This window comes from Aythya marila (genome assembly GCF_965140915.1).
Source record: "Aythya marila genome assembly, chromosome: 14".
NCBI classification, from domain to species: domain Eukaryota; kingdom Metazoa; phylum Chordata; class Aves; order Anseriformes; family Anatidae; genus Aythya; species Aythya marila.
The window spans coordinates 16,897,201-16,922,419 of record NC_139055.1 but is presented as its reverse complement, the minus strand read 5'-3'; the positions used below and the strand labels follow the sequence as shown (position 1 = coordinate 16,922,419).

The 25,219-nt window shown below is 43.9% G+C and overlaps 2 protein-coding genes across 3 annotated transcripts; both read left to right on the top strand.

Annotated features, from left to right (window-relative positions):
- Window positions 1–2,809: 2,809 nt before the first annotated feature.
- On the top strand, window positions 2,810–16,193 carry LOC309883452 (UPF0461 protein C5orf24 homolog). Of its 2 annotated transcripts, XM_082771506.1 has the most exons (3): window positions 2,812–3,036; window positions 11,336–11,765; window positions 13,737–16,159. In XM_082771506.1, the coding sequence occupies exons 2-3, from the start codon at window positions 11,339–11,341 to the stop codon at window positions 13,775–13,777; spliced, it is 468 nt and encodes a 155-aa protein (XP_082627632.1). In that variant the 5' UTR covers window positions 2,812–3,036; window positions 11,336–11,338; the 3' UTR covers window positions 13,778–16,159. The 2 variants fall into 2 exon arrangements, with proteins under 2 accessions (XP_082627631.1, XP_082627632.1); XM_082771505.1 differs by having other exon boundaries at window positions 2,810–3,036; window positions 11,336–16,193.
- A 4,199-nt stretch (window positions 16,194–20,392) lies between these two features.
- Window positions 20,393–24,741, top strand: TXNDC15 (thioredoxin domain containing 15). The gene is made up of 5 exons (XM_082771504.1): window positions 20,393–20,476; window positions 21,030–21,493; window positions 21,996–22,159; window positions 22,682–22,812; window positions 23,604–24,741. The coding sequence occupies exons 1-5, from the start codon at window positions 20,425–20,427 to the stop codon at window positions 23,798–23,800; spliced, it is 1,008 nt and encodes a 335-aa protein (XP_082627630.1). The 5' UTR covers window positions 20,393–20,424; the 3' UTR covers window positions 23,801–24,741.
- Window positions 24,742–25,219: the final 478 nt, after the last annotated feature.

The window sequence follows — 25,219 nt, the reverse complement described above, 5'->3', positions numbered from 1 at the left end:
CATGGGCTCAGGCTCTTGGTGCTCTGTTGCTGTGCACCTCTTTTACAGCATTTTCTATGTCAGCCTGAATGCCCTTTAAGTGATACGTGGAGGTGGTTTCTCAGCATGTGAATGCTGGTGCAAAACCAGCCCTTGCCACAAGTCTTCTCGCGGTGAGTTATTTGTGAGCGTCGTGCGCGGTCCCTTCGCTGCTTCTGATCCTGCGAGCGGGATGTGTGCGCGCGTGCTGACCTCACGTGATGCCCAAGGAATGCACTTTCCTTTTGATTATTTTTCTTGACCCAGATCTCTTCCAAATATGGTCTTGGCTTAAACAAGTTCGTGTTCTTAGAGCTCAGGCGTTTGCAGAAGAAATTCTGGCTCCAGCTCACTGTGGTTGCACGGGGGGAGCAGAGGCGGAGAACAACTTAGAAATGTAAAGATAAAAGGCACCCAGCTGCACTCAAATTTGTCCCAAAAATGTACATTTTGTAAAATGTTTATACAATACTGGACAAGAAGATTTGTTTTGATATTTTTAGCTACAGTGGAAACAATTGTTTTTAAATAAATGACTCTTACTCTGAGTGATTGCCACCCAAACATTGCTTCGCTGAGGCTTCTCATCTGAAACAAATTTAAATATTTTTCTTTATTCATACCGAGATAAAAAATTGTCAAGCTGGCCAGCATAAACAGAGGTAAATTAATTAGTAGCTCAGAAATAATTAGCTGTAGCGAGCTAAGAAATTATGTTCACTCCATAGCAGGTTATTAATATGATTCTTAAATTATTATATACTCTGACCATGCTAAATATGAAGTTTATCATCCCAAACATTTTTCAGAACAATAGGACTGGGCAAGTGCTCTGAAACTAACTGCCTACCAAGGAAACTGTTACACTTACGGAAAATCCTTAATCTTAACTAAAACATACATTTCCTCTGACTGTGTATGTTAGCGAGCAAGTGAATTTATAGAAGTGACCAGCTCCAACATCTTATTGTTTAATAGACTGTTGGTCCTGGCAGTAAAGTTCCTGCAATGTCACAGCTTGCTTGGCATCCCCTGTTGTTGCTGAGGGTGGCACCAAGCTCCTGTGAGCCTCTGTGCTGGCAGCAGGAGGAACTTGTGCCCTCGGGCCTTTGGTCTCCTTGAGAATTTGGCTCCACCAAAGGACCTGGTGCAGGAGGAGAAGAAGGGGATTTTGCGCTCTGGCTGTAGGGAGGGAAGTGTTTCATGGCATCTTCTACCTTAGAGGTAATTAATGTAATCATCTGCTATTGCTAGCGATAATAGTCCATTACGGAAAAAAAGGGGGAAGCAAATTCCCAGTCTGTGTAATGGCCATGCTTCGGGCCCCAGGGCGATCTCACCAAATGAATCACAGACAAATTTATCATCTTTTTGGTTGCTGCTTTTAGTAGCAGTGTGCAGATGAGGAAACCGGACCCTGTAGCTACCAAATTAATATTTGAGCACTGTGGGCACTGGCGTTGCCTCATCTGGAATCGGTTTGCCCAGAGCACAATGCAGGCACAGCCCGGCACAAAGGCGCTTCCAGCTCCGAGGTCAAACGTTTAGCGCTGGCTCTCCCAGCGATAGCCCCAACAAGCGCCTGATTCGGGTTTCACAGCTCCTTGCGAGGAAACCTTCCCTGTTTCGAATTACAGGTTCACTGGTGTGTGATATAGGAGCATTTCTGTTGAGATCACATTTTTTTCTGAATAAAGCAGGAGCCCGAGCATGGCCTGACTCCCCTCGCTGTCCGTATTAATATATTAAAATAACAGAGGTTCTCAAACTACCACACTGGATTTGCAGTGGTGTTTCCAACATGAGTTAGAAGCAGCAGAAAAATGTTAATCAATAAATTAAATCATCTGCTAAATTAAAGGGTGTTTTCCCTGATGCTTTTTTTGTATCGAAAGTGAGAATTCCTGCATGCGTTAGGAAGCAGTGGTGAAAAAATGAGCCAGCGTCTTGGCAGGATGTTTCACAGCAGTTTTTGGCCTGAAGAGCTCTGAGTATTGTAAGAATGGAATATCGCAGGGTTGGAGCACAGCGTTCAGCTCCTCAAACAACAGCGGGAGAGGAAAATATTTAGAAAAACTGAATTAGACACTTGCAAAAGCTGCAGTTTTGTTTTGTTTTGATCTGATCTTTCTTGGTCTTTCTAAGACTCCATCTGAGTAACACAGAGCCCCTCACAGCACTCGTCCAGGTGCTGTTTGGGGATGTATGTGGTGATTTAGAACCTGGGATTTGGAAGCGTGTACGCTGCTATTGGGGCCCAAGGACACTACTGGGGGCAGGAAGGTTTGGGCTGAATGTATATTGGCACTGTTGCTGTTACAACCATTAACAATGCAGATTAAAAAAAAAAAAAAACAACTGTTGGTGATAACCCTCCAAAAAGTGGGCTACAGCACTGTGTCATTGTACCTGACCTTGACGGCAAAGGGTCAGGCTGCGAGAAGTGCTGGGCACTTACACCTCTGCTTTCTGTCAGAACCCTTTGGGTAGAGCTGCTCAAAGGCAGAAAACCCCGTTTATAAAGCCTTAAAACTCTTTATTAAACTCTTTTAGAGTCCGGGCGCATGAAGTAGGGTGAAGCATCTAATAACCAGCAGCATTTCTTTGCAGCCGGTGCTGAGGTGCCCGCGGATCCCCTCTGAGGCAGGCTGAACCAGCACCCGCCGCCTTTATGGCGACCTCCCCCCCCCCCCCTCACAGCCCCATCCCCGGCCCCTCACGGCCAGGAAATGGCGGCGGGGCCGCTCCCGCCCCTCTCCCTCCTCCCTCCTCGCCCCTCCCTTCCCCGCGCCACCTCGCGGCGCGCCCCCGCGGCGCGGCCCCGCTCGGGAGCGCGCTCCTGCCGCCCGCCCGTCCCCGTCTCCGTCCCCGTCGTGCCCGCGCCCGCCGCCGCCGCAGCGCCGCTCCCTGCAGCGGGGAGCGTGGGGGGGAGGCCGGCGGCCGCCGCCCGCTGCCACCGCCCCGAGCCCGGAGCCCGGAGCCCCGCAGGCGCCTCAGGCCGCGCCGCTCCCCCCGCAGGTAGGTGCGGGCCGCTCCCCCCACACACGGCCACGGCGAGCCCCGGCCCGGTGCGGGCGGGCAAGATGGAGACCGGGGGGAGGGGAGCGGAGAGGAGCGGAGCGGAGCGGGGCCGCGCTGTGCTCGGGGACCGGGGGGGGGAGCGCGGATGGACGGGCTCGGCCCCGCAGCGCCATCGCCGCCCTATGCCGGGCGGGGCAGGGGGGAGCCGTACCGGGCTGTACTGGGTTATACCGGGTTATATCGGGCTGTACTGGGTTATACTGGGTTGTACTGGGCTGGTGGCAGCGCCCTGCGGCAGGTGGCGGCCGGCGCCAGCCCCTCCGAGCCCCCCGCACGCCCGGGGCTGCGGCGCTTTTGTCTCCCCGCAGCCCTCGCCCGGCCCCCGGCGGGCTCCGGCCTCGCCTTCCCCCCCCCCCCCCCCGCCCCCCAAATCCCCGATCCCCGGGGGGCTTCGATTCCCCTCGGGGCTGGAGCCCCCCCGTGCGCTGTGCTTGGAGTTGCAAGGAGTTGGGCGCATCCTGCTCGCTGCGTGGCCCTTAATTAATTAGCGAGGAGTTGCGCCTTTAATTGGCGTGCGGTGCTCCCTGGCTGGCTGGCTAAAGAAAGCAACAGTTATGTTGATCCATGCGGTGTGTTTTTTTCAAAATAAAGGAAGGCGAGGAATCCGTGTGTTTAATCCATTTTTAAAATTACATCTCGTTCCTATTTCAATTTTTATATACCAGGGTTTCTCACAGAACTATTATTATTATTTATTTTTTTTTTTTTTTTGGTCTATATCCTTAATTTTTAGGTGCAACCGTAACCAGAAAACCCCGCATCTTTGTCCAGTGTCCGCTGTTGACGAGATTCAACAAGTGGACTTTGTCCTTTTGCTCTCGTGCATTGCGGTGGCAGTGTCTGGGTGTGTTGGTGGGGGTCCAGAGCTTTTGCACTGACCCCACGGAGGTGCCCATCGGGAGCTCAGCGCCGGGACAAGGAGGTGTCTGAGCCCTCTCCTAAGCTTTAAACCCTTTCGTGGGAGGAGGTTGGGGAAGGAGGAGAGGGTAGGTGAGAACACCCACGGAGATGAATGAGCACCTCTTGCCTCTCAGAGCTGTTGTTCTGTTCCCTGGGGAGAGGAGCGGGTGGGTGAGAACACCCAGGGAGATGAATAACCACCTCCTGCTCCTCAAAGCCCTTGTTGTAGGCGATGGCGAGGTCTGCGCCGTGTTACCTGGGAACGGCTCCTCCAGATGAACGGACAATTTTACAAACGCCCGTAATTCTTTCTGGAAAAAAAAAAAAAAGAAAGATGTACCTCTACCTGCCCTGTCATTCATATGCATATCTGACTTGCCTTGAAGTTGGGTAATTACAGAACCACAGGATAATCAGGGTGCAGCTTCACAACCTCGCTCCTCTAAGCCAGCCCGTCTGGCCTGATGGCTGCCTCCATCCTCTGCGGCCCCATCCCAGCTGTGGCTTTGCTTTTCCTCAGCCTCCGCTCCCTGTGCTGTGTTCAGGACTTGTCCGTACCCTTCATGAACGTCTTCTGAGTTCATTGTGTTGTCAAAAGGACAAATTTTTGAGGTCTGGCTAGCTTTTTAACTTAATGAGGCCAAGGGGGTAGACAGTAGGTGTAGGCTAACCTAGGCCTTCAGTCTGTGCCGATGAAAATTGTGTTCCTGTTCCTCCTCTCCTGCCCCAGTGCCAGCCAACTGTTGTTTTTTCGTCCTCGCCGGATTGTTTTTCACCTGGGTATTGGCTCGTCCTGCTCTTGCACAATAGTTAGTGTTGGCACAAGGAATGGGAATGTGGGAGAGGAGGAAAGGGCAAGATTATCCTGTTCAGAAAAGCTGTGGATTCAGAGCGGTTTCTGTTGATTATGAAACCAAGCGGGCGGTTGTGTCGATGTAATTGGCGGTGCATGGTTAACGAGATCATTGACATGGCCCTCCTCGATTTTTGTGGACCCGTCTTTACCCTTTTAAGTGTCCTGTTTCTCCTCGTCACATCGCTCCGTGGTTACCTGACCTTAATTTCTGGGTGGAAAAAAAGTCAGCTGACGTTCTTGCTGATGTTGGCATGTGCCGAAACAGCCCGTAGGTATGCCTCGAGTGGTTTTTAAGGCTGGAGAGCCTGACAGTTACTTGTTTGCCAGGTTTTGCAATCAAATCCTGGTATCTAAAAGCTCACCATTAGCCTCGTTAGTGCGTGACTATCTGATCTTTGTGGGGGCAGCGCTGACCTCTGTGTATGGCACCAGGCTGGTGTTTGGGCTCTGGGGAGCTCTGCTTCTCCAGGGGACCCCAAGACTTATTTCCTCTTACTGCCAGGTATTGTAAGCTTTTGAGCTCGCATTGTAGCGAACAAAAGCAGCTTTCATTGCCTGCAGTCACACATCTAGAGCATTCCACGTGTGAGAAGTGTGCCGATCCTTCACCTCCGTGTTTTCAGCTGGGCATTTCCACACCCGCCGTGCAGGCCCGGGGCAGAGCTGCGGGGCCAGAGCTGCTGCCACCAGGACACCGCTCACGCCGGGGTTCCCCATGTGCACGTTATTTATTCTCGGCTCCAGGGAGGGCCCTCAGGGTGTCTTGGTGTTGATAAGAGAGGCCGTGGGCCCTCTGATCCCTGCGTGCACACAGGGGGCAGAAACTGGCTCGGGCCTGTGTGCGGAGTTCCCTTAGAGGGCACTTTGGGGGCTGCTGCTTGGGGTCTGGAGCGGGGGCTGTGAGGGGATGGGTTGTGTGCCCCCACAGCTCTTCCCTCAGCTTCCATCACCCACCTTTGGCCGTTCTTCACGGTTATGTAAGAAAATGGCCTTTGGTCATCAGAGAAAGGACCGTGCTTGTGATTTCTCGTGTTGCATGGGGAATCCTTTGTTCCTCCATCTTTTTGCACAAAGAGTAACTGAGACAGACATTGTGCCCAAAATTACGTTTTCTCTCCTATTTGCAGCCTCGTGTTATTGCACTGGTTCTAGCAAACCACTTGTGTAAAGAAATTGTCTTATATTGGGGCTGATTTTAATGTATTTTACCTTATATCAGATGAGAAAAATCCTATTACGTGATCAACACTGGGAAGCCCTTCATAAGCACGGGTTAGAGGAACCGCTTACCTAGTGTCAGAAGTAGATTATATTTCAAATGTAGGTTCAGACGTTATGGTATACGTTGTGACACTGCTAGGGTTTCTTATTTAGTGTTTTTAAAATATTTACATTTATGGGGATACTCCAGGTGCAGTATTTTTGAAAACAAGCAGCTGCGGGTTTTTTAAAAATCAGGCGAGGCCATATTTTAGTAATAGTTAACACATAGGAAAGGAGCTGATGATAAAAGCACCACTTGAAAATTGTTTAATGTGATATAATTCATCCTTTCTACTGACTGATGAAAGTATATTTCTCCCACCCACTATCCTGAGAGGGAGGAGCGAAAGCAATACTGTATCTCTGCCGCAGTCTGCAAAGGCAAAATGTCTGTGCTCTGGCTTCTTCAGCTTCCCCCCGCAGCAAAAAGGAGCCCTTTGGCATTCCCCGGAGCCTGCAGCCCCTGCGCTGCTGGACGTGGCATAGAGCTCTCTTTATGCAGGGAGCTTGAACAGAGTTGGTCCTGTGCTTCCCTCCAACTATTTTAATTGGTAGGAGTGACGTGCAGGGTGCCAGTACAGAAATAATGCTTCTGTTGCTGAGTGCGATGTCATGTACTTTATGTGGATTTGCTGTAAGGAGGGCTGGAGGATGATGAAAACGTGCTGGTACGGTCTCCTACAGCTCCGTCGGTGCTGTTGAAGCCATTGCAACCTCAGCTGTGGAAAATCGCAGAAATAGGAGTGGGTTTTCTACGCTCGCTCTTACTAAAATCAAAATCGTCCCTGTTGGCAGTAGGAGTTTACCTCTCCTGGTATCGTCATTTGAAAAGCTGGAGGTGTGCTTCCAGTTTTGTTCAGAGGCTCTGATTCAAAGCACATTTCAGCAGCAGCGCTTGCAGAGAGCCAGGTCTGCTCCGGTGCGAGCCAGGCTGCCCGTGCAGAAAGCAGGCGAGGGTGAGACCGGAGGGGCTGCCTGCTTCCCCTGTTGGAATGCGTTGTTCTGTTTAATGCAGATACCAGGTCACAGCTCCAGGACTTTATAAAATACTTGATGTTTGAGTGCCTGTTTCCAGTCAGCTTTTGTACTTTCTCTGCTCTTGGAAGCTGCCATCTGGCTTGCGCCAACCACGAGGAAGGCAAAGGAAGGGGGTGATAGCCCAAGAAGGGTGTTTTATGCATCGAGACTTGACTAGTTTTGGTCTTAAAGTCTTGTATAGCAAACAGAACATGGTTGTTGTGTGGTTGTTTTTTTTTTTTTTTTTTTTTTTTTTTTTTTGTGTGTGTGTGTGTTTTTTTTTTTTTTTGGCATAGTTTCAAGCTGAGGGAGGGATGGGCTGTACCAGTAAAAGAAGCCTTAGCAGTTGTAAGCTAGAAATGTGCTGTATGTTAATCTGTGCTTAGGGGCAAAAGGAAGCACTCTTTCTCTCTATCCAAGAGTCACAGTATCGTTGGAATTAGGTGACATTTCTTAAGATTCTTTTTGTCTGCTTTGCCTTTAATATGGCTTCTGTTTTCATCTCCCAGCAGAAAAGAGCAAGGGGTTGACTGTGAACTACAAAAATCCTCAGGGCAGCCTCATACATTGTGTATTGACTGATGAGCACTGCGAGCAAAACAAAACTGCACGCTCACCTCAGGAGTGCTAACGCAATTAACTTTGCAGGTACTCAGAAGAATGGGGATGCAGCGATACTGCAAAAAGTGGGGTCATTACCGTGGCCCTCTGGTCCCCCCGCAGCAAAACCTTGCAGGTCCCAGATGGATGGTCCCATTTCTTTCTCCTTTCTAGCAGCCATGGAGCTCCTGTGCTTCATTGCACAGGAAGCTCTAACGCTGCCTTTCTTTTTCCAAAGCTAGTTTATCCAGTTGTCTCCTCCCTTCCTAAGCATTTCTATGAAAATAGATTACCAGATAGAAAAAGATCCAAACAGAAAACCCTCTGCAGCCGCTTTCCAGTAAAAATCTTCTCAAAATGCAACCAAATTTGTTTACTACAGTGCCTCATCTTAACTATTTGTTTATGTGGAGACATCCAACCAGTTTTAAAACTGATTTAAGTAAACTGTTGCAAGTATCTTTTACATATCTATTTACAGGTTTAAAACAAGTAAGTTTTGTTTCATTGGAAACTTTTCTGGCTGGTTTTACTGAAGAATGCTTGGACACAAAGTTGTGTGCGTTTGGCTATACAATTTAGCTAGAGTGGGATTTTTAAACTGGCATAGCTTTGCATTTTATACCAATCCTTGTTTATACTGTACGTACCCCTGCCAAGAAGCCTGCTTCCACTCTGCTGATAGACTCATGCAGTGTGCCTACTTTTTATTCCCAACTGTAACATGAATGAAGAAAAATATGCTGGAGGTGTCCGTGTTAATGTAACTAAGATAAAGATTTCTAAAACTTTTCATTAAAATGTCTTAAAACAAAAACAGAGAGCATAAGCTTTGAAATACTACTTGAAATTTTCATGATTTGATAGAAAATGACCTAGAGAAAAACAAATATTAAAAAAAAACCGTTGTCAGTTTTTCACAGACTGTATTTTTTTAAGCTTCCTCCTCTTGTAAGAAATGTTAGACAGTTAGTGATTTATTCTTCCTTCCCTGTCAGTGACAGTGATGCAGACTGCCACCAGATGCAAGGTAAACCAGCGTCGGCCAAGTTCTGTACGTCCCGGCAGTGTTTGTCAGGGCTGTCGTGGCAGACACACACACAAACACACGGGTATGGTGCTGAAACCCAGGGTCTGGCAGGTCCAACAGGATGCCTTCCTGGGATCTGAGGACCTGCCGTGGTTCTCCCCAGGAAAGGTGGATGATTTCATCAATAGGAAAAATCCGTCTGGTTGTGATGAGGAGAAAAAGCAGCGAATAAGAATACTGGCATAGACAGGAGTGAATCTGGAAGGTGGGCAGTCTGCTGAGGAACCTTGAGGGCCCTGCATTGTTCAGTGCCTCCTCCCTGGTCTGGTGTGTTCCCTCAGACACTGGGCAGCTGAACCGATTGGCCTTGTGGCAGTCGAGTTTGGAGCAGCTTTTTGGGGCCAAAGCTGGTGTTTTAAGTGAGCGCTGAGCCTAGAACTAACTGCTCCAAGTGTCCTCAAGTGTATCAGCAAACAGCTGAATAGCCTTTCAGTCGCTCTGCATACCCTGTCCTTAGTAAAAATACATTACCACGGAACCCTTATGTTTGTAATTACGTATTGTGAAAAATCTCAGGTATTTGTCGTGACTTTGTGGGCTGTAGCGGGGTTAAAGGAAGGTAATGTTTTCTTGACTGCTACCTAACATTAAGTTCCATTTTTATTGCTGCACCAAAAAGCCTGCTTGGTCTCTTGACCTGTATCTTACTTTCTTTGTTCTTTGCTAAATGCAGGCTTGCAAATTATTCTTAGTTGTTTCACTTGCTAGTCAACACCTGCAATAACAGTGGGTTCGTATTTGTTCTACCATAGCCCCACTCAACATTCAGAACTGTAGCACGTGGATAATCTCCACTAGTACCATTTATTATTTAAATTATATTATTATTACAATTTGACTATTTGTCATGAAACTGTGTTCAGATATTTGCACAGGAGTAACACACATGCTGTAATATGCATTTGTCAGGCCAAGGTGAATTGGGAGTAAGAGCTGGGACTGTAACTATTATAATCAGAAGGAAAGGGCACGGGGATTTACTCCTGGGTAAACAGACCCTTCCTGTTGTATTCTTTTCCTCTGGCTGGGAGGAGACCTTCACAACTGCCAAATAAATTCCCTAATCAATGGTAGACTTTAGATGTAGCTGTTCTAGGTGATATTCCATATCTACTGCGGGCAAAATGCCATGAATATTCCAGACCTTATCTGCTAGAGAAATTTACCACAGCAAGAAATGTTTAGTCTCCTAAACATGACCGGGAGGCACAGAAATTCTCTCAAGAGCCAGATATTGATTGCATTAATCTTGTCTTCAGCATGGTTAAATGTTATCTTGGACTGAGTATTTTCAGTTTATTTGAGCTGTGGAGCCAACACAGGCGAATTGAGCGAGGAAGGAGATCCTCCTGGTGCGCCTCGCTGCCTCCTTCCACCTCCACGGGTAGGGAACGTGAGGCAGCGTGTGTGCAGCTGCTATTTACAAGTGTTAATACTCAAAAAGCTGTAGACCACCAGCAATGCAGTAATATTATTTGTTGTGACTCTGCCCCAGTATGTGTGCTGAAGGGATTTCGTAGCACAACTGATCCATGTGGAGGCAGCGGCCTATAGTTCAGGCTGAGGCCTTGCATGGGCGCCGCCAGGCCGGCCCTTGGGCCTGGGGTGATGCAGCAGCATACGGGTGCCTCTCCCTCCCAGCCTCCTGGAGATGAGTCTTGTTTGAACAAGCAAGCCTCTGAAATGTAGCACAGCTCGAGCCATGGTAGCCTACCAGTAAAGCACAGGCTGTGTAAAAGCGGTGCTTGGCCGTGGTGGGTCACATTAGTTCCCCACAATGCCGGGAGGTGCATGGCAACACGGATATCAGGACAAGGTGTATGGCTTTTCCCAACATCCTGGGCACAGTTTTGTGTCACTTTGTACCTGCTCACCTAACTGGGACAGCGTTGGCATTGCTGTGGTCTGACATCTTCTGCTTTGTGCAAGATTCACTGTGTGCCTCTGCTTCCCCAGCTGCGCGTTTGACCCGTTTCTGTGTTTCTTACATAATTGCGAGAAGAAGCAACAAAACTGATTAGTGTTGTATTAATTTGCTGCATTTACAACAAAATCTTAAGGAGCCTAGATCTGCTAAATCAGGAGGAGATGGTATTTTTCCTTGGGTGGTAGGCTGATCTTGCAACTGGAACAGCTAGGATTTAGACGAGATTCGGTTAGAAGGGTTTTGAAATCAGAATGGGTGGCTATTAGATGCTCTGGTTGCTGAAATGCTTTTGTTCAGTTCTTTAATGTACTTCTCCACTAATTATACCCACCTGAATAATACATATTTTAAATAGTTGCTTTTAACTGTGTGTAGAGGGTTACCAGTCAAACCCTCAAATGAAAGCTTATTAAAACTTTTCATTTAAAAAAGTAATTTACTGACATTGATTCTGTTTACTGAAAAGAGACAAAATGGTTTGTGCTCACTTTAGGAAACAGAGGTAACTCTTCAAGGATTTTCATGTGGAATGCTGCAGAGTTATTGTATGCTGATACACATTTGTCTCTCTTGTTTTTGATAGAAAATGATGCACCCTGTCGCCAGCGGTAATGCAGCTTTCTGTGGGACCGGCAAGAGCTCTTGCCTTAACGAAGACACCGTGAGGTCTGCCGATCAGTTTGACTTGTACGCCACGCAGCAAAGCAAATACGGCCACGCAGTCAGCCACAAACCGATTGCATGCCAGAGACAAGACCCGTTGAATGAATCACACCTGCAGACCACGAGCGGCAGGAATATAGAGACAAAAGACGAACTAAAGAAAAAGAAAAACCTCAACCGATCCGGGAAACGTGGAAGGCCATCAGGGACCACAAAATCAGCAGGGTACCGAACCAGCACGGGTCGACCCCTGGGGACCACCAAAGCAGCTGGATTTAAGACAAGTCCAGGCAGACCCTTGGGTACAACTAAAGCAGCAGGATACAAAGTCAGCCCAGGCAGACCTCCAGGTAGCATTAAAGCTCTATCACGGCTTGCAAATCTAAGTTATACTTGTGGCAGTGCAGCTTTTCCCTATCCTATGGTGCATAACAGAGGCTTACATGCTGCTGGTGAAACTAGTGGCAAACTCAAACAGCCTAATGAATGAAAGGAAGGAATTAGTAACTCCTTACTAATCTGCTTTACTTTGGATTTTGGCATGTTTCTTGCATTTTATTGTAGCATTTGCATACGTTTGAGTTTCTAGATTTTCTTTTTATTCAAATAATGCCATAGTGTATGGGTGCAGTTCAGTAACTTTTAAAGCAATGTTGAGAGGGCACTGGCATAAAGGGTTTTTTGTTGTTTTTAAACCATAATTTATTAGCAAGTCTCAACTGATGCATATACCATGGTGTCTCTGAGTAATATTCGTGTTCCTAGTTTTACATTCAGTTTCTGGTAAATCTAGTTTTGTGATTATGCGTTAAGTAATTGAAATGAGGAGGATAGAATTAGCTGGCTGTTGGCTCGTGATGTGGCCTATCTCACAATAAGGAACTCATCCAGATGAGTTCTTACTTGATAAAGAAAATGCTTGGGACTGTTTAACTAGTAACAACTGCAAAATTCTGAGTTCCTGTGTGTTTTTTAAAAGGAAGGAATAGAAAGCAAACTATGTTTTCCACTCCTGCAGGAGCTTCTACAGACCTCGAACAGATACTTATAAAAAAAAAAAAAAAAAAAACCAGACCAAAAAACAACCTTTTTTTTCAGTGTTGATTTCAGGTGGCTTTTGTTTCTGGAGTTGTAGCATTAAGTTGATTTCTACTAATGTTCCAAAAATGTTTTTGAAATGATTAAAGAAAGCTGAAAGTTTGTGCAGCGCATTACAGCTCCACAGCGCCTTATTAATACAAGCTCGTTTGCCTTTAGGTGATAGCTGTTCTTTTTGTTATGCTGATACAGGATTCTTCTATGTAATTTTGAAATGCCTGATAGTACATATACCAAACCACAAATAATTCTTTAAAATTTGAAATATTTTGTAAGAAATTAAGTACTGTTCATTCCAGTTACGCACTCGGTTAATATTAAACAGTACATTCTTAATCTGTAAATAGCTATTTACACTGTTTTTTGCCTTTAAAATCTGTGCTTAGGTGGCGACAGTTTAATAGCTTTTAAAGTATTAATCTATAATGTTTACAAATTAAACTTTTTAAATAGACACTGTTGCCAAGTTTTCAGACTTAGTTTTGCCAGATATTCCTGGAAATACAGATATTTCATTGTTTGACACTTATACTATATTTAAGTTATGGAAGGTTATATATCTACCAAAGGACACCATTTTCATGATTTATAAAAGCAAACTGTATAGCTGATGCAAACAGGATGCAGTTTACTGCACTGCTAGACCCCAGATATAAAGTACTTCATAGGAATTCATCTATGCATGCAAGCTGAAAAAAAATGTTGTTGGTTGACTATAAATACCTTTCTTGACTCAAACTAAAACCTTTGCTCCTTCCAAAAGAAATGTTCCATTTTTCAACTGGGTGTGTTTAATTTTTTTTTTTTTTTTAAGTGTGAGAGAGAGTGTGTGTGTGTGTAACATGTGCACATACTTTAATCTAGACTCAAAAAAAAAAAATCAGTCCTCAATGTTGCATATTGTTTGTTCTAAGTTTATTTTTACTGGAATTAAAGCGTTTTTTTCACCTGGAAGAAAGTTTATATTTAAGTTGTTTGAAGTAAAATGTGACTTTATGATAAATTTGCAGCTTCAAATATCTGGGGTGGGAATATATACAGCTTGGAAATCTGGGGAGCAGAAGAAAATGGGTTAATTAGAGCTTGTGCTGATTGAGTAATAGTACTGATAATTTTTGTTAATGTAATTGCTATTCTGGCCTGCTGTCATTTTGATGAGAACTCTTGATTTCAGTGATGACAACTTAAGAAACAGATGTCATGTTTCATACCTTTTTTATCAGGAAAAAAGCAGCAAGCCTTCAGGTGTTCCAGTGATGCCTAACACATAATGAGCTGGACTTTATGCTGTACTTTACAATAGGTGTGTTGAATTGTTTTTGGGGAACTGTGTATGCACTGGCAACTAAGACAATGAACCTCAACTGTACTGGATGGCTCCTTAGTCGATACACGAACTAATGGCAGCTAAACTGCTACTAAAATGGTTTCTTCATGCTGAAGCTATGAAATCCAGTTACACGTTCTGTTCCTCAACAAACTCGCAAGCCTGAAATTTAGCAATCTTTCTCAGAACGATGTCACTTCTGACACATGCAAAATGCTAACGTGAGTTAATTCACCCTCAGGATCCGTGCTGTATTGGCTGTTTTTAATCATGATTTTTCAACAAAAGACTGCTTTAAGTTCTTTCCTGAACTCAGCTGGGAAAGCAGTCCTCTTCAGCTGAATGTAGTAACTACAGGAGTGTCACACCTCGCTGGCAAGGAACGTGTTGCATGTCACCACTGTACCTTGGAGAAACTCCACTTCTTACCTCCTTCTGTTTATCCCGTTTGCTCCTGTTTCATTTCTCACTTGTGCATCGACTCAATGGTGCTGTGCTGTGTGTCAGGAGATAATGCAGATGTATTGCTGTTCTGCTAGTATAATGAATTTTGTATTCAAGTATGCTGATGAAATAATGAAATCATCTAAGCAATTTCTGTTCATTACAGTGTTTATTAATTATATCAGATGAAATATAATCCCGGTAAAAAAGCAATTAACGTTGTCAATTGTGAAATGATGAGCATAAAGTAGGAAAGTGTTGGTGGAGTCTGTAAAGGGCTGCTTGGCACCCAAGCTTTAGCAAGGAGACCAGAAGTGTGCTGCTGAGCATTGCCCAATTCTGGTTTGTTTTACATCTGACCGTAGCTTACTGGTGCCATGCTGAAAGGGGATGAAAAAAAAGAAGTAAGAGATTCAAAGTGAAAAAGGAATGGAATTTTCAAATACTTCTGCTTTGCCTATGTATAATCTAGAGAATACATTGTGCTTTTTTTAAAAAAAAACATTCTTCTTTCCACGATAAACACTGAAGCAGCATGTTAATGCCTAAACTTTATTAGTACCAGTGGGAAAACTGGCCTTTTCCCCCATAGTATGAAAACATAACTTGTAAGGTAAATTGCTTATTTTATATGATATATCATAATTCAGCTATTCATAAGCTAGGATCACCGTTGTGTGTTAACACTGTTCAGAAGATCGACATGTCAAGTTTGTTTTTTAATAATTTCTTTTAATTATCAAGTTCCTAACGTCTTATTTATACATAAAGGAAATGTATTCGCTTGCTATTATTCCTTACTGATGCTATACAAGTTCACTGTTTAATATACATATAGTAACTACTATTCAGTTTCTGATTAAATTTACTTAAACTTAAACCAAATAATTTTGCTACTATAAAGTCTTGCACTGGACATATTCAAGATGCTAGCACCATATTTTGGCAGAAATAAAACAGATACCATCAGAAGTGGCTAACTTTGATATTAAATATAGTATTTTTAAAATCAGCTGTTAGCCTTGTCACTAAGGCAATGTTCTTTATATCTTGGATTTAGTTTAGACTATTCAGAATAACTATGTATCGAGAGCCATTAAAGATCTCTGTTCCGAATGAATATATTTTCATTTCGTCTGAAAGAACTTAAGAGTTTGGTCAGGACAAAACCAAGCCTTGTCGGTGAAAAGTGATGTGAAAAGAATTACTTGGAACTACAATACACAGAGTAATTCAGATGTGAATTGAACTCCCTCCCCCATTTTCGAAGAGCTTTAAAAGGCAGAGAGCAATGTGAAGTCATTTGTCTGATGGCTTCATTAGCTGTGACTCTGCCGTTCTTTGTTGTGTGTATAATAACGTTTCATGCTATCCCTAGAGTTGACAGTTAAAACAATTGATAATAATCGTAAATACTTTGAACTGCAAACTTAATTTCTGACCACAAAAGAAGTTTATTCTTCTCTATTTTAATGCATATATTTTAACACTGCTTAAATATATTTATGACTTTAGTAGAGACTAGACCTTTCTCCTTGTGATTTTTTTTTCCAAATAGATAAGTCTGTATTCTGAAGTTTGAACCACTTTATGATATTTTAATCTTTCATCATTTGCTTTTCCACAGGTTTACTTTGGGGGAAACAGTAATCTGTTAAATAACTAGTATCAGCACCCTGTCCTCTGCTGTAAAAAGCCTGATTAGATACTGTGTATGTTTTTATGTCCATGAACTTGAGCTACTCGTGTGCAATTATGTGTATGGGAATGGAGTAGTGTTCATGATCTGTATTTACATCATCATATGGATGTATATTTATTAATAAAGTTAATACTTTAAAACCTAACAATTTTTTTCCTCTTTTGTTAATATATATTTTTTAAATTCTGGCTTAAGATTCCTATTGGCAGCATATCAGACCAATAACTTTAACCTGTCTCTGTTTTAAATGGAAATGCAGTGATTTTACCATTTGTTCTCCCGACGTCTCAGTCGTAGGTAAGTGTAAAATGTTAAGGTACAACTTGTACAGATTTTGCTTAAAACCAAATGATCTGTTCTGCTTTGTCCCTTGCCTCCCTGAAGTGTAGCTGAATCTAGCTCCAACAGACTGTGTTTGTGCTTGTGTGGACTTAAAAATGCACAAAGAATCTGTGAGAGTTGGAGGACCACTTACTGTGCAAGATTACATGAAATAAAGAAGCCCACCTTTCCAGCATGCTTTGCTTTCTGAATTTCACATGAGATGTGTATTGCTTATTATAGGCAAGTCCCATAATTTGCATTAAGGCAAAAAGCCTGAATGGGTTGCAGGGTACTAGGAAACAGAGGAATGTTCCTTGTTTTTCAATAAATTAAAAGTGCTGCAGCAGTAACTTAATCATTCTTATCCCTTCACTCAGATATGAGAAGAAACAAGGAAGGGAATGAGTGCTGTGTATACATGTGTAGTAAGTTGTTAACTTTCTTTCTCTGTTGCACGTGGGAATCAGTTTGAGAGTACTTGCTTTTACTGGAATGGTGGTCGTTACTCATTATTGAATATCATATTTATCCCTTCATCCTAGTAATATTCTAGTTTATTTTTATTGCTTATGTGCTCTGGATACAACCAACCCCCCTTGGTTTTGCCCCTCTACTGAAGGTTTTCAATAACTATGAGGCAAGATGGGCAGTCTGATGGATGCAGAGCTACAATCCAGTTTGCCAGGACTGCTTCCTTTCCTTGCTCCCCAACACCATCCATTTTCTATTCCACGTACTTCCAGAGACCCCGAATATTTCTAGTATTGAAACATTTTAGAAGTCATAGTTGAAGCTTCTTTACAGACTTCAAGTTGCTTTTAATCAGAAAAGATCAGAAAATACATGTTTTTGTTTGTTTGTTTGTTTGTTTTGATTGTAAATGTTTGGCTTTCAACAGATTCATTTTACTGGATACATTCACAACAGAGTTAGACTACAGTCTGTTGTGTTTTGGTCTAAAGATCAGTTGCTGGATGTGATTTCTTGAAGGAAGTGAGCTTTTTTTTTTTTTTTTTTAATGAAAACTTGAGCATTGGATGTTGTCATTGATAAATGATACCATGCAACAATTCAGGCTCTTTATCTGTATTGGAAGGTGCTTCTCTGATTGCATGATTGTTGTGTAATAAACTGAAAGATAAAAATTGCAATGCGATCTGCTCCCTCGGTATACAGTTGGTGTGCGATGCCAGGTGCTGCGTTTCTGATGACAGAATCAGTTTATGATTTATTCATGCAGACAGACCAGCAATGTTGGCTTGTTTGCGTCACAAGTTGGATGTCTTAAAGGAAGCTTTAAGGTGGTTATATCTTCCTGATAATTCCATTTATGGGTATGATTAGACACCAAAGCTTGCTTCGGTGCTGGACTGGCATCTTTTTGCTTTTGGAAAATACCTGTCTCGATGGTATCTCTTCAAGTAGCTCAAATAGTACACCGTGAATTAGCAGTATCATACCCATGCAGTATGATAGCTCAGTGGTGTGTCTTTTTGGACCAAGACGAATGAAAATTGTTTTAACTGTTAATCATGTAAAGCTGTAATAACTAAAAGTAAAGGGCTGACTTGCATTGTGTGCTATTTTTATCAGAGTTCTGCCTGTGGCTCTGTGTTTATTGTTTAACATTTAAGAGAGGTGGGGCCTGACCATACTGGATTGGCAGCCCGAAAGCTACTGCCTTCTGCAGCTGGCTGTCACCCAGGTTCCCTGCGTGGCCTAAGGATGACAAGGGCTCATTTTTTCCCATGAGTGGATAGATACGTGGCTTATCTTGCAAGGTTGCTGGAAGGAATCATTAGATAAGAACTTTTAACTACTTTGAAGCTGAAAAATGTTGTGGAGTTGTTAGGTGTTATTTAAATGATCTGCGGCAGATAAATCTTCTTGCCTTTCATGTTGCTTTTTTTTTTTTTTTTTTTTTTCATACCACAAAAGCTTGTTCTAATTAGTGAAAAAATATCACAGTAACAATTAGTGCGAGTTTGATTATTTAGAGTAGGCCTTTGAGATATGCATAAAACTAAAAAGTGTATTTGCTGTTTCAAGTGGTCATGTTCTTAAATATTCAACTGCGGCCATGTTGAGAAAACAAAGATTACAAAGGCACACATCCCAAATTCAGGTGTAGGTTGAAGTTGTTCATGCAACCTCAGCCTGTGTTCCAACTCAAATGCTTGTCTTGTTCTCTCCTACCTAATCTTTGTGCTGTTAAATACACAGAAAATCATAGCTGTGAGGACGTCCCAGGATTATATAGGAGTGGAAACTTGTCTTGAAGACCACGGCATTGTCTCTGTCCCAGTCTCTTTCACTCCTTTTCTTGCCACGATGCCTGTGAAGGATCTTGCTCAGCATTACTGAAATCTGTAGTGGTGTGTGAAATTCAGCTGCTGAAATATAAGATGCACAGATGACCGCAAAGTTTTGGTGTATATCCATGGGTGCAACAAAAGACTCAGTTACGCAAATCCTCCCCTTTGCTAAATTTCAGATCCTTCCCTGACAAACAGAGCTATTCTACCGTATCCAAGATTTTTGGATAGATGCAAAACAATGTATTTTTTTTACTAGTTCTTCCTGAAAACAGACATTTTGCATTAAAAATCAGAAAAATGTAAGCCACCAAACAGTTGTGCAACAAAACTGGCAGGCATCTTAATGTGCCTTGTCTGTATAATGTGTAAGCACTGGGCTAGTACATTTGTTGTGACTTAGGTATAAAGCCTATCTATAATTCCTGAGAGTTAATTTGTTACATTAATGCTTTTTTTTATCATCAGCATAAAAAGTATGCAATATTGCACAAACTTCTTGCTTTCTGTTCTGGTAGGAAGAATATTATGTTAGGATTAAATCTGAGAAGTGTCTCAGATGCAGGTATGTTGCCACAAATGTATCTGTTAGAGATCTGGAACGCCATCATTCATGTTTGAGATCTGACACCACCCAGGGCAGCGGTAGGTGAAGGACTCTAAGACTGATGGCACAGAGCCATGAGCTGCAGCCACACGTACTCCTTCACCAGGAGGAAGAAAATGGGGCTGAGCTTGAAAACGCCACTTTTCTTGCCACAATTAGGGCTTGGGGAGCTTTTTCCTGACTAGCCCACAGCAACGTGGATTCGTATGTGTGTTGGCTCTCAAGTTTGCTTGCTTGATCTGTATCAACCAGTCTAATTAAATATTTTCTATTTGCAAGCCTCACTTATGTTTTATATCTTTAGGCTACCATAGTTTCAGTATTAATATTCATGCAAATGGGACTTGGAAGGCAAGAAAAACAAAAACATTTTTCCAAGAAAGAAAATGTGCGCTATAAGAAAGGAGTTGATGCGCCCCACAGTAAAATCAAAGACACAAATCCCATTTCCATAATAAAGCTCTGACATCCATATTAATTTATGTGCATGGACTGTGTTTTCCTGGGTCTTTTTTTTCTCCCCAGTATGTACGTGTGGTGCCTACTCTCCTAGGTCATGCTCTTGGCTCAGTTCTGACATGTCCCAAACAGTCGTGAAGCTTCAATATTAAATTGAAAGTGAGTTAGAACTAACTGTGACAGGATTTTTCTTTTTTTTAAATAATATTCATCTTGCCTTTCAGTTTGGAAGCTTTGCTTGATATGACAGACAGGCCCTCTTTTATTTTTAGCTGTAAATATACACACACACACACACACATATATATATATGCCTGTAGTCTGTGGGCTTTTTACCCATGGCCGTCCGTAAAAGCTCCTCAGGAGCCAAACCACCGTGAGGAGGTGGAAGCAGCCCCAGGCTGCTGCCCCGGGGGACAGTGGGGCGGTTCGGGGGGCAAAAGCGAGAAAATTGGGTAAAAGTTCTTTATTTTGTGCAGTTTATGTGAACATTTTACTGTCCTGGAGCGCCGAGCCCCGGCGGTTTGCGGATAACCCCGCCTGAACCGCGAGGCGTTCTCGGGACAGCGCCCGCCTCAGCGCGCCCAAGATGGCGCCCGCCGCCCTCTCTCCCGCCCGCCACCGCGCACTGCGCAGGCGCGGGAAGCGGGGGCCGCGCCGGAAGCGGAAGCGGACCCCAGAGCCCCGGCGGAAGTGGCGGTTGTCCGGGGAGACGGAGCGCGGCGGGGCCGGGATGTGGCGGCTGCTGCTGGCGCTGGCCGGGCTCGGCGGGGCCCTGGCGGCCGGTGAGGGCGGCGGGCGGCCGGGGAGAGGGGCTGGTGCCTCCCCTCTGACGTGCTCCGAGCCCGAGGGCGCCCCTCGGTGCTGAGCTCGGTTTGGGGCCTCAGTACGAGAAGGGCACCGGGCGCTGGTGGAGGGCCTGGAGGACAAGGCCTGTGAGGGGCGGCTGAGGGAGCTGGGAGGGGTCAGTCTGGGGAAGAGGAGGCTCAGGGCAGGCCTCATTGCTCTCTGCAGGTACCTGAAAGGAAGGTGTAGGGAGCTGGGGGCCGGCCTCTTCTCGCAGATAGCCAGTGACAGGACCAGAGGGATGGCCTCAAGTTGGGCCAGGGGAGGTTCAGGCTGGAAATGAGGAGATATTTCTTCTCAGAAAGAGCACCCAGGCATTGGGATGGGTTGCCGAGGGAAGTGGTGGCGTCACCATCCCTGGGGGTGTTCAAGGAAAGGCTGGGCGTGGTGCTTGGGGACATGGTTTAGTGGGTGATGGTGGTAGGGGGATGGTTAGACCAGCTCATCTTGGAGGGCGTTTCCAACCCTAATGATTCTGTGATTCTGGTGCAGGGGATGTGACAGAGCTGAGCGCCGCGGGGACCCCCCCAGCTGCTGCTGCTGGCTCCACGCAGGTTGGTGGTGGCGAAGCGGTGCGGTACCGGACTGCAGAAATGGCCGACGCGATGCTGGGCAGCGGGCTCCCAGCCCAGCAGGCCAAGGGGCTCTCGGTGGTGCCAGGGGATGCGAAGGAAGAGCAGGAGTCAGCTTCCACCACGACTGGGACTTGTGAGGCAGCAGCAGGCAGCAGTGGGGAGTGTGAAGCAGGGAGCAGGCCCTCAGCTCCCCTTGTCCAGCCTGACACGCAGGGCCATGAGCACGCAGTGGGCTCGCCCGTCGTGCTGGAGACTGTGCTGCCCGGCACTGCTGAGGAGCCCAACAGCACTGAGAGCGTGAAGACCCCCAAGGTGGCCTGCGAGGAGAGGAACGTGACTGGGATCAGCAACTTCACGCTGCAGATCCTGAACGTGTCCCAGGTAAGCAGGCCACCCCTTCTAGGGCTCTGTGCTGCGTGTCTGTTTCTTCCGTATTTGACTTGGTGGATTTCCTTGCGTTACAGCCTTTCTGATATTGACAAGGGAAAAAATCTGAGTGAGAAAGCTGTTTGTGTCGTTCCGAGTAGAAAAAGTGGAGAAATGGCTCAATCCACGAGCCTGTGTGTGCCTGTAGAGAATGGTCAGCTTTCATGTGCTGTGCATTAGTGTATCTGGAATTGTTAATGGCACTTATTTCCAGTACCAGTGCCTATTTCTAGCTCTTTCTTGTAATAAAGGATGCTTTTTTAATTAATAAATTTGTTTAACCTCTTGAAAAGGTTCTCTTAAACACTTGTCTGTTTATTTTAAAAAGCTTTAAAACAAACGTGCAGCTACTCGATAAATCTTGTCAAGTATCTAATTGTTTGCTGAATGATGCATTTCTATGTAGGATTATGCTATTAAATGTTTCATTATGTGTGTCTGTTCTGCTTTCTTTAAGGATCTGATGGAGTTCCTAAACCCAAACAGCAGTGACTGTACCTTAGTCTTGTTCTATACGCCGTGGTGCCGCTTTTCTGTTAGCCTGGCCCCTCATTTTAATTCTTTACCTCGAGCATTTCCAACTCTGCGCTTCCTGGCACTGGATGCATCACAACATAGCAGGTAATTTACATGTCCTATCCTCTAATGTCTTATTTACAATAGCAAGTTTTGTGTTTTAAAAACAGGAGTATTTTGTTTTAATGTTTAATATAAATAGTTATGGGTCCCTTTTATTTTTGGCTGTGCCCTTTCCTTTTTTTTCCTATGAACAACTTTACAGAAAGGAACTGCTACTCTATCAACAGCTATAATGAACCTGGAAGTTGTGTTCTGTTATCTAACTTGGGTTTCATTATTCTGAAAAGTGCTAAATATTCCATTCACCCCCATATATATCCTTTGATAACAAAATTTGTATGCATACAATACACGTGTGAAGAAGCAACATACTGATTCACTGCTGAATCTTACATTATTGACATAATTCATTAGCAAACCTCCTTAATACTGCACAAAATGGTTACACGTTTTCTTATGAAGGGAGAAATTAATTTAGTAAAACTGACACATTGTGGCTATCTTTGTTCCTTTCTCCAGTGGATTTCTTTTCCTTATACCTTGCATTTGCTTTGTGTTCAACAGTTTATCAACTAGGTTTGGAACTGTAGCCGTGCCCAATATCCTCCTTTTCCAAGGCGCTAAACCTATGGCGAGATTTAATCATACAGACAGAACGCTGGAAACACTGAAAGACTTCATTTTTAATCAAACAGGTTTGTAAATCAGCTCTGATGCATCAAAAGGAAGAACAGGTTGGCTTTTACCTCCAAATGCAGCCTTCCTCCTCCTGTTGGTTGTTATTTAAGATGAATTTTATGAAAACCTTGAGAGGATCTGGCAGAGGTGGCTGCAGTCTGCTGGGTTTTGGGGCACACTGAAACCAGGAACTTAGTGGGTTGCTTTCACAGAGAAGGGGGAAACTGAGGGGTTTAGCTAGAGGGACTGAGAACATCTTCACGCACAAATATTTAATTTGGGATAAAAAGGCACGTAAATCGTGGGAACATTGCCATGCATGTTTGCATTTTTGGGGAAAAAGACAATTTCAGTTCTTGTGCTAGAGGGGACAAAAGGACTCCAGTTTCCTTGATACGGCTGTCCACATTGTGAGCTCCGTGCCTCTCTGGTCCTACTGTACTGTGTTCAGGAAGGAAAACCAAAAACCCCATGCACAGCCTTCATTAGAGGCCAGAAGGTGTTATATTTGCTAATGCAGCAGAGATATTTTAAAACAACCCCCGTGCAAACATACAAAAGGCCCTGCTGTGGAAGAACAAAACAACCCTTTTCCTGTTAAAAACATTTGCATACACTTTGATAACATTTTGCCTTTACATTAGCAAACTACATACTCAACGTGTTAAAACACAAGGACTGTCAGCAAAATGCTGAGTCTAACTGTGCACGTGCCTTAATTTGAGAATGAGAACAAAGCTCCAAATACATAAAGCTTCTCTATATTTAATGATCATTACGGGGGTTGATCAAATGCTTTCTTTTTCAGGTATAGAAGCTAAAAACGATGTGACTGTGACAGAGGAAGACTGGGCTGGGCCCCTGCCAAGTGTCCTGACCAAAGGAATAGACTGGCTGCTCCTGTTTTCCTTGCTCTTTCTTGCTAGCTTTATCATGTATGCTACCATTCGAACTGAGAGCATTCGGTGGCTGATCCCAGGACAAGAGCATGAACATCAAGAATAATCTGGGATGCTGAAACATGGACAAAATTTCCTGGGTGTCAGTAAAGCGGGAAGTTGTGCGGACTGGAACTACATAAGAATGAACTATTGAATTTGTTGGTTGTAATTTATAATGTTGACTCAAAATTGGCTTTATTTATCAACTACTGAATCTGTAAAATGCCAGCTGAGGCAATTAAAGCAGTGAGTAAACAAATACGAAGAAACACAAACTAAGAAAGTATTTATTGAAGTTTTCTGACCTGCTTATTTTTCATGAACTTTAATGTAAATACGTGATGCAGTTCTACTTGGCTCTTCTGAAGAGGTCCCCAGACTTTGTAGACAGGATAAGATTTCTACAGGACATCGGCCTGTGTACATGGTACTGCTCGGCTCAGGAGTCGAGCTGCTTTGATGGAATGATGGAATCTTCTTGTACAGAACCTACGGATGTATGAATTTATGCTTCCACATGGACGATGTGGTAAGCTTGGTGGAATTAGGATGTATTGGCCCACACGGATCGTACTCAACTTTTTGCTTATGTATTCCTGAAACAATAAAACCTTACAGGGATATGCTGGTGAATGGTGATGTTACTAAATTATTTTGTCAGTAAAATGAACTACAAAGAGGAAGAATAAGTTTTAAAACACAATGTACTTCAAATGAGTTATTCCACTGTCTGAAAAAGATTTTAATATTAACTGTATGTATTTGCTTTGTACTCTGGGGTACAGTAATACCAGCAATAATAAAAATTCTGAAATTTGTTTTACAGCTCTTGCCAGGTGAGTGTTTTCCACCTATGATACACGGGGGTTAGGTGCTCGCTGTATTCCATGACTTTTGACTTAGTGGCAGTTCTTTGTAAGGTGTAAAATAATTTCCAAAGTTCATTGTGTGTGTGCAATTTATTTACCACTTCCCTCTAGAATGAAATTGCATTCATTGTCCTTACTTTTCAAAAAAAAAAAAAAATCCAATTTTTAGTGTAATCTTTTAAGGCACTTAAAGCATTGAAAAGATGATTTTGGAAGTACAGATCACCTGCCTAAATTAGCAAGACTAGTCTTGAGATTTATTTAAACTTTACTAATGTGTTTGCAGGTTGCAAAGCCTGGGGGTGAGGCTATGTAGATAATTTTTTATTTTTTCAGTTTTGATTAGCATGGATCAGTTTATATAAGAAATATACTTATGTTGTTTTGTTTTTTTTTTTTTTCTTTGATTATCACTTGGGGTGTTACAGCAAACATCTGCCACATATAAACACTGCCATGAAGTTTTAGGGTGTGAATTAAAGTAAGAAGCAACAAAGCTATTCACAAGATTTGTTGACAAAGAGCTCCTCTCCCCATGTCGTAATGCTTTGGGAACTTTTTTGCTGCCTGTACCTTTCCGCTTGGGAAAGGCCAGGTCCTGTATTTCTGCATTT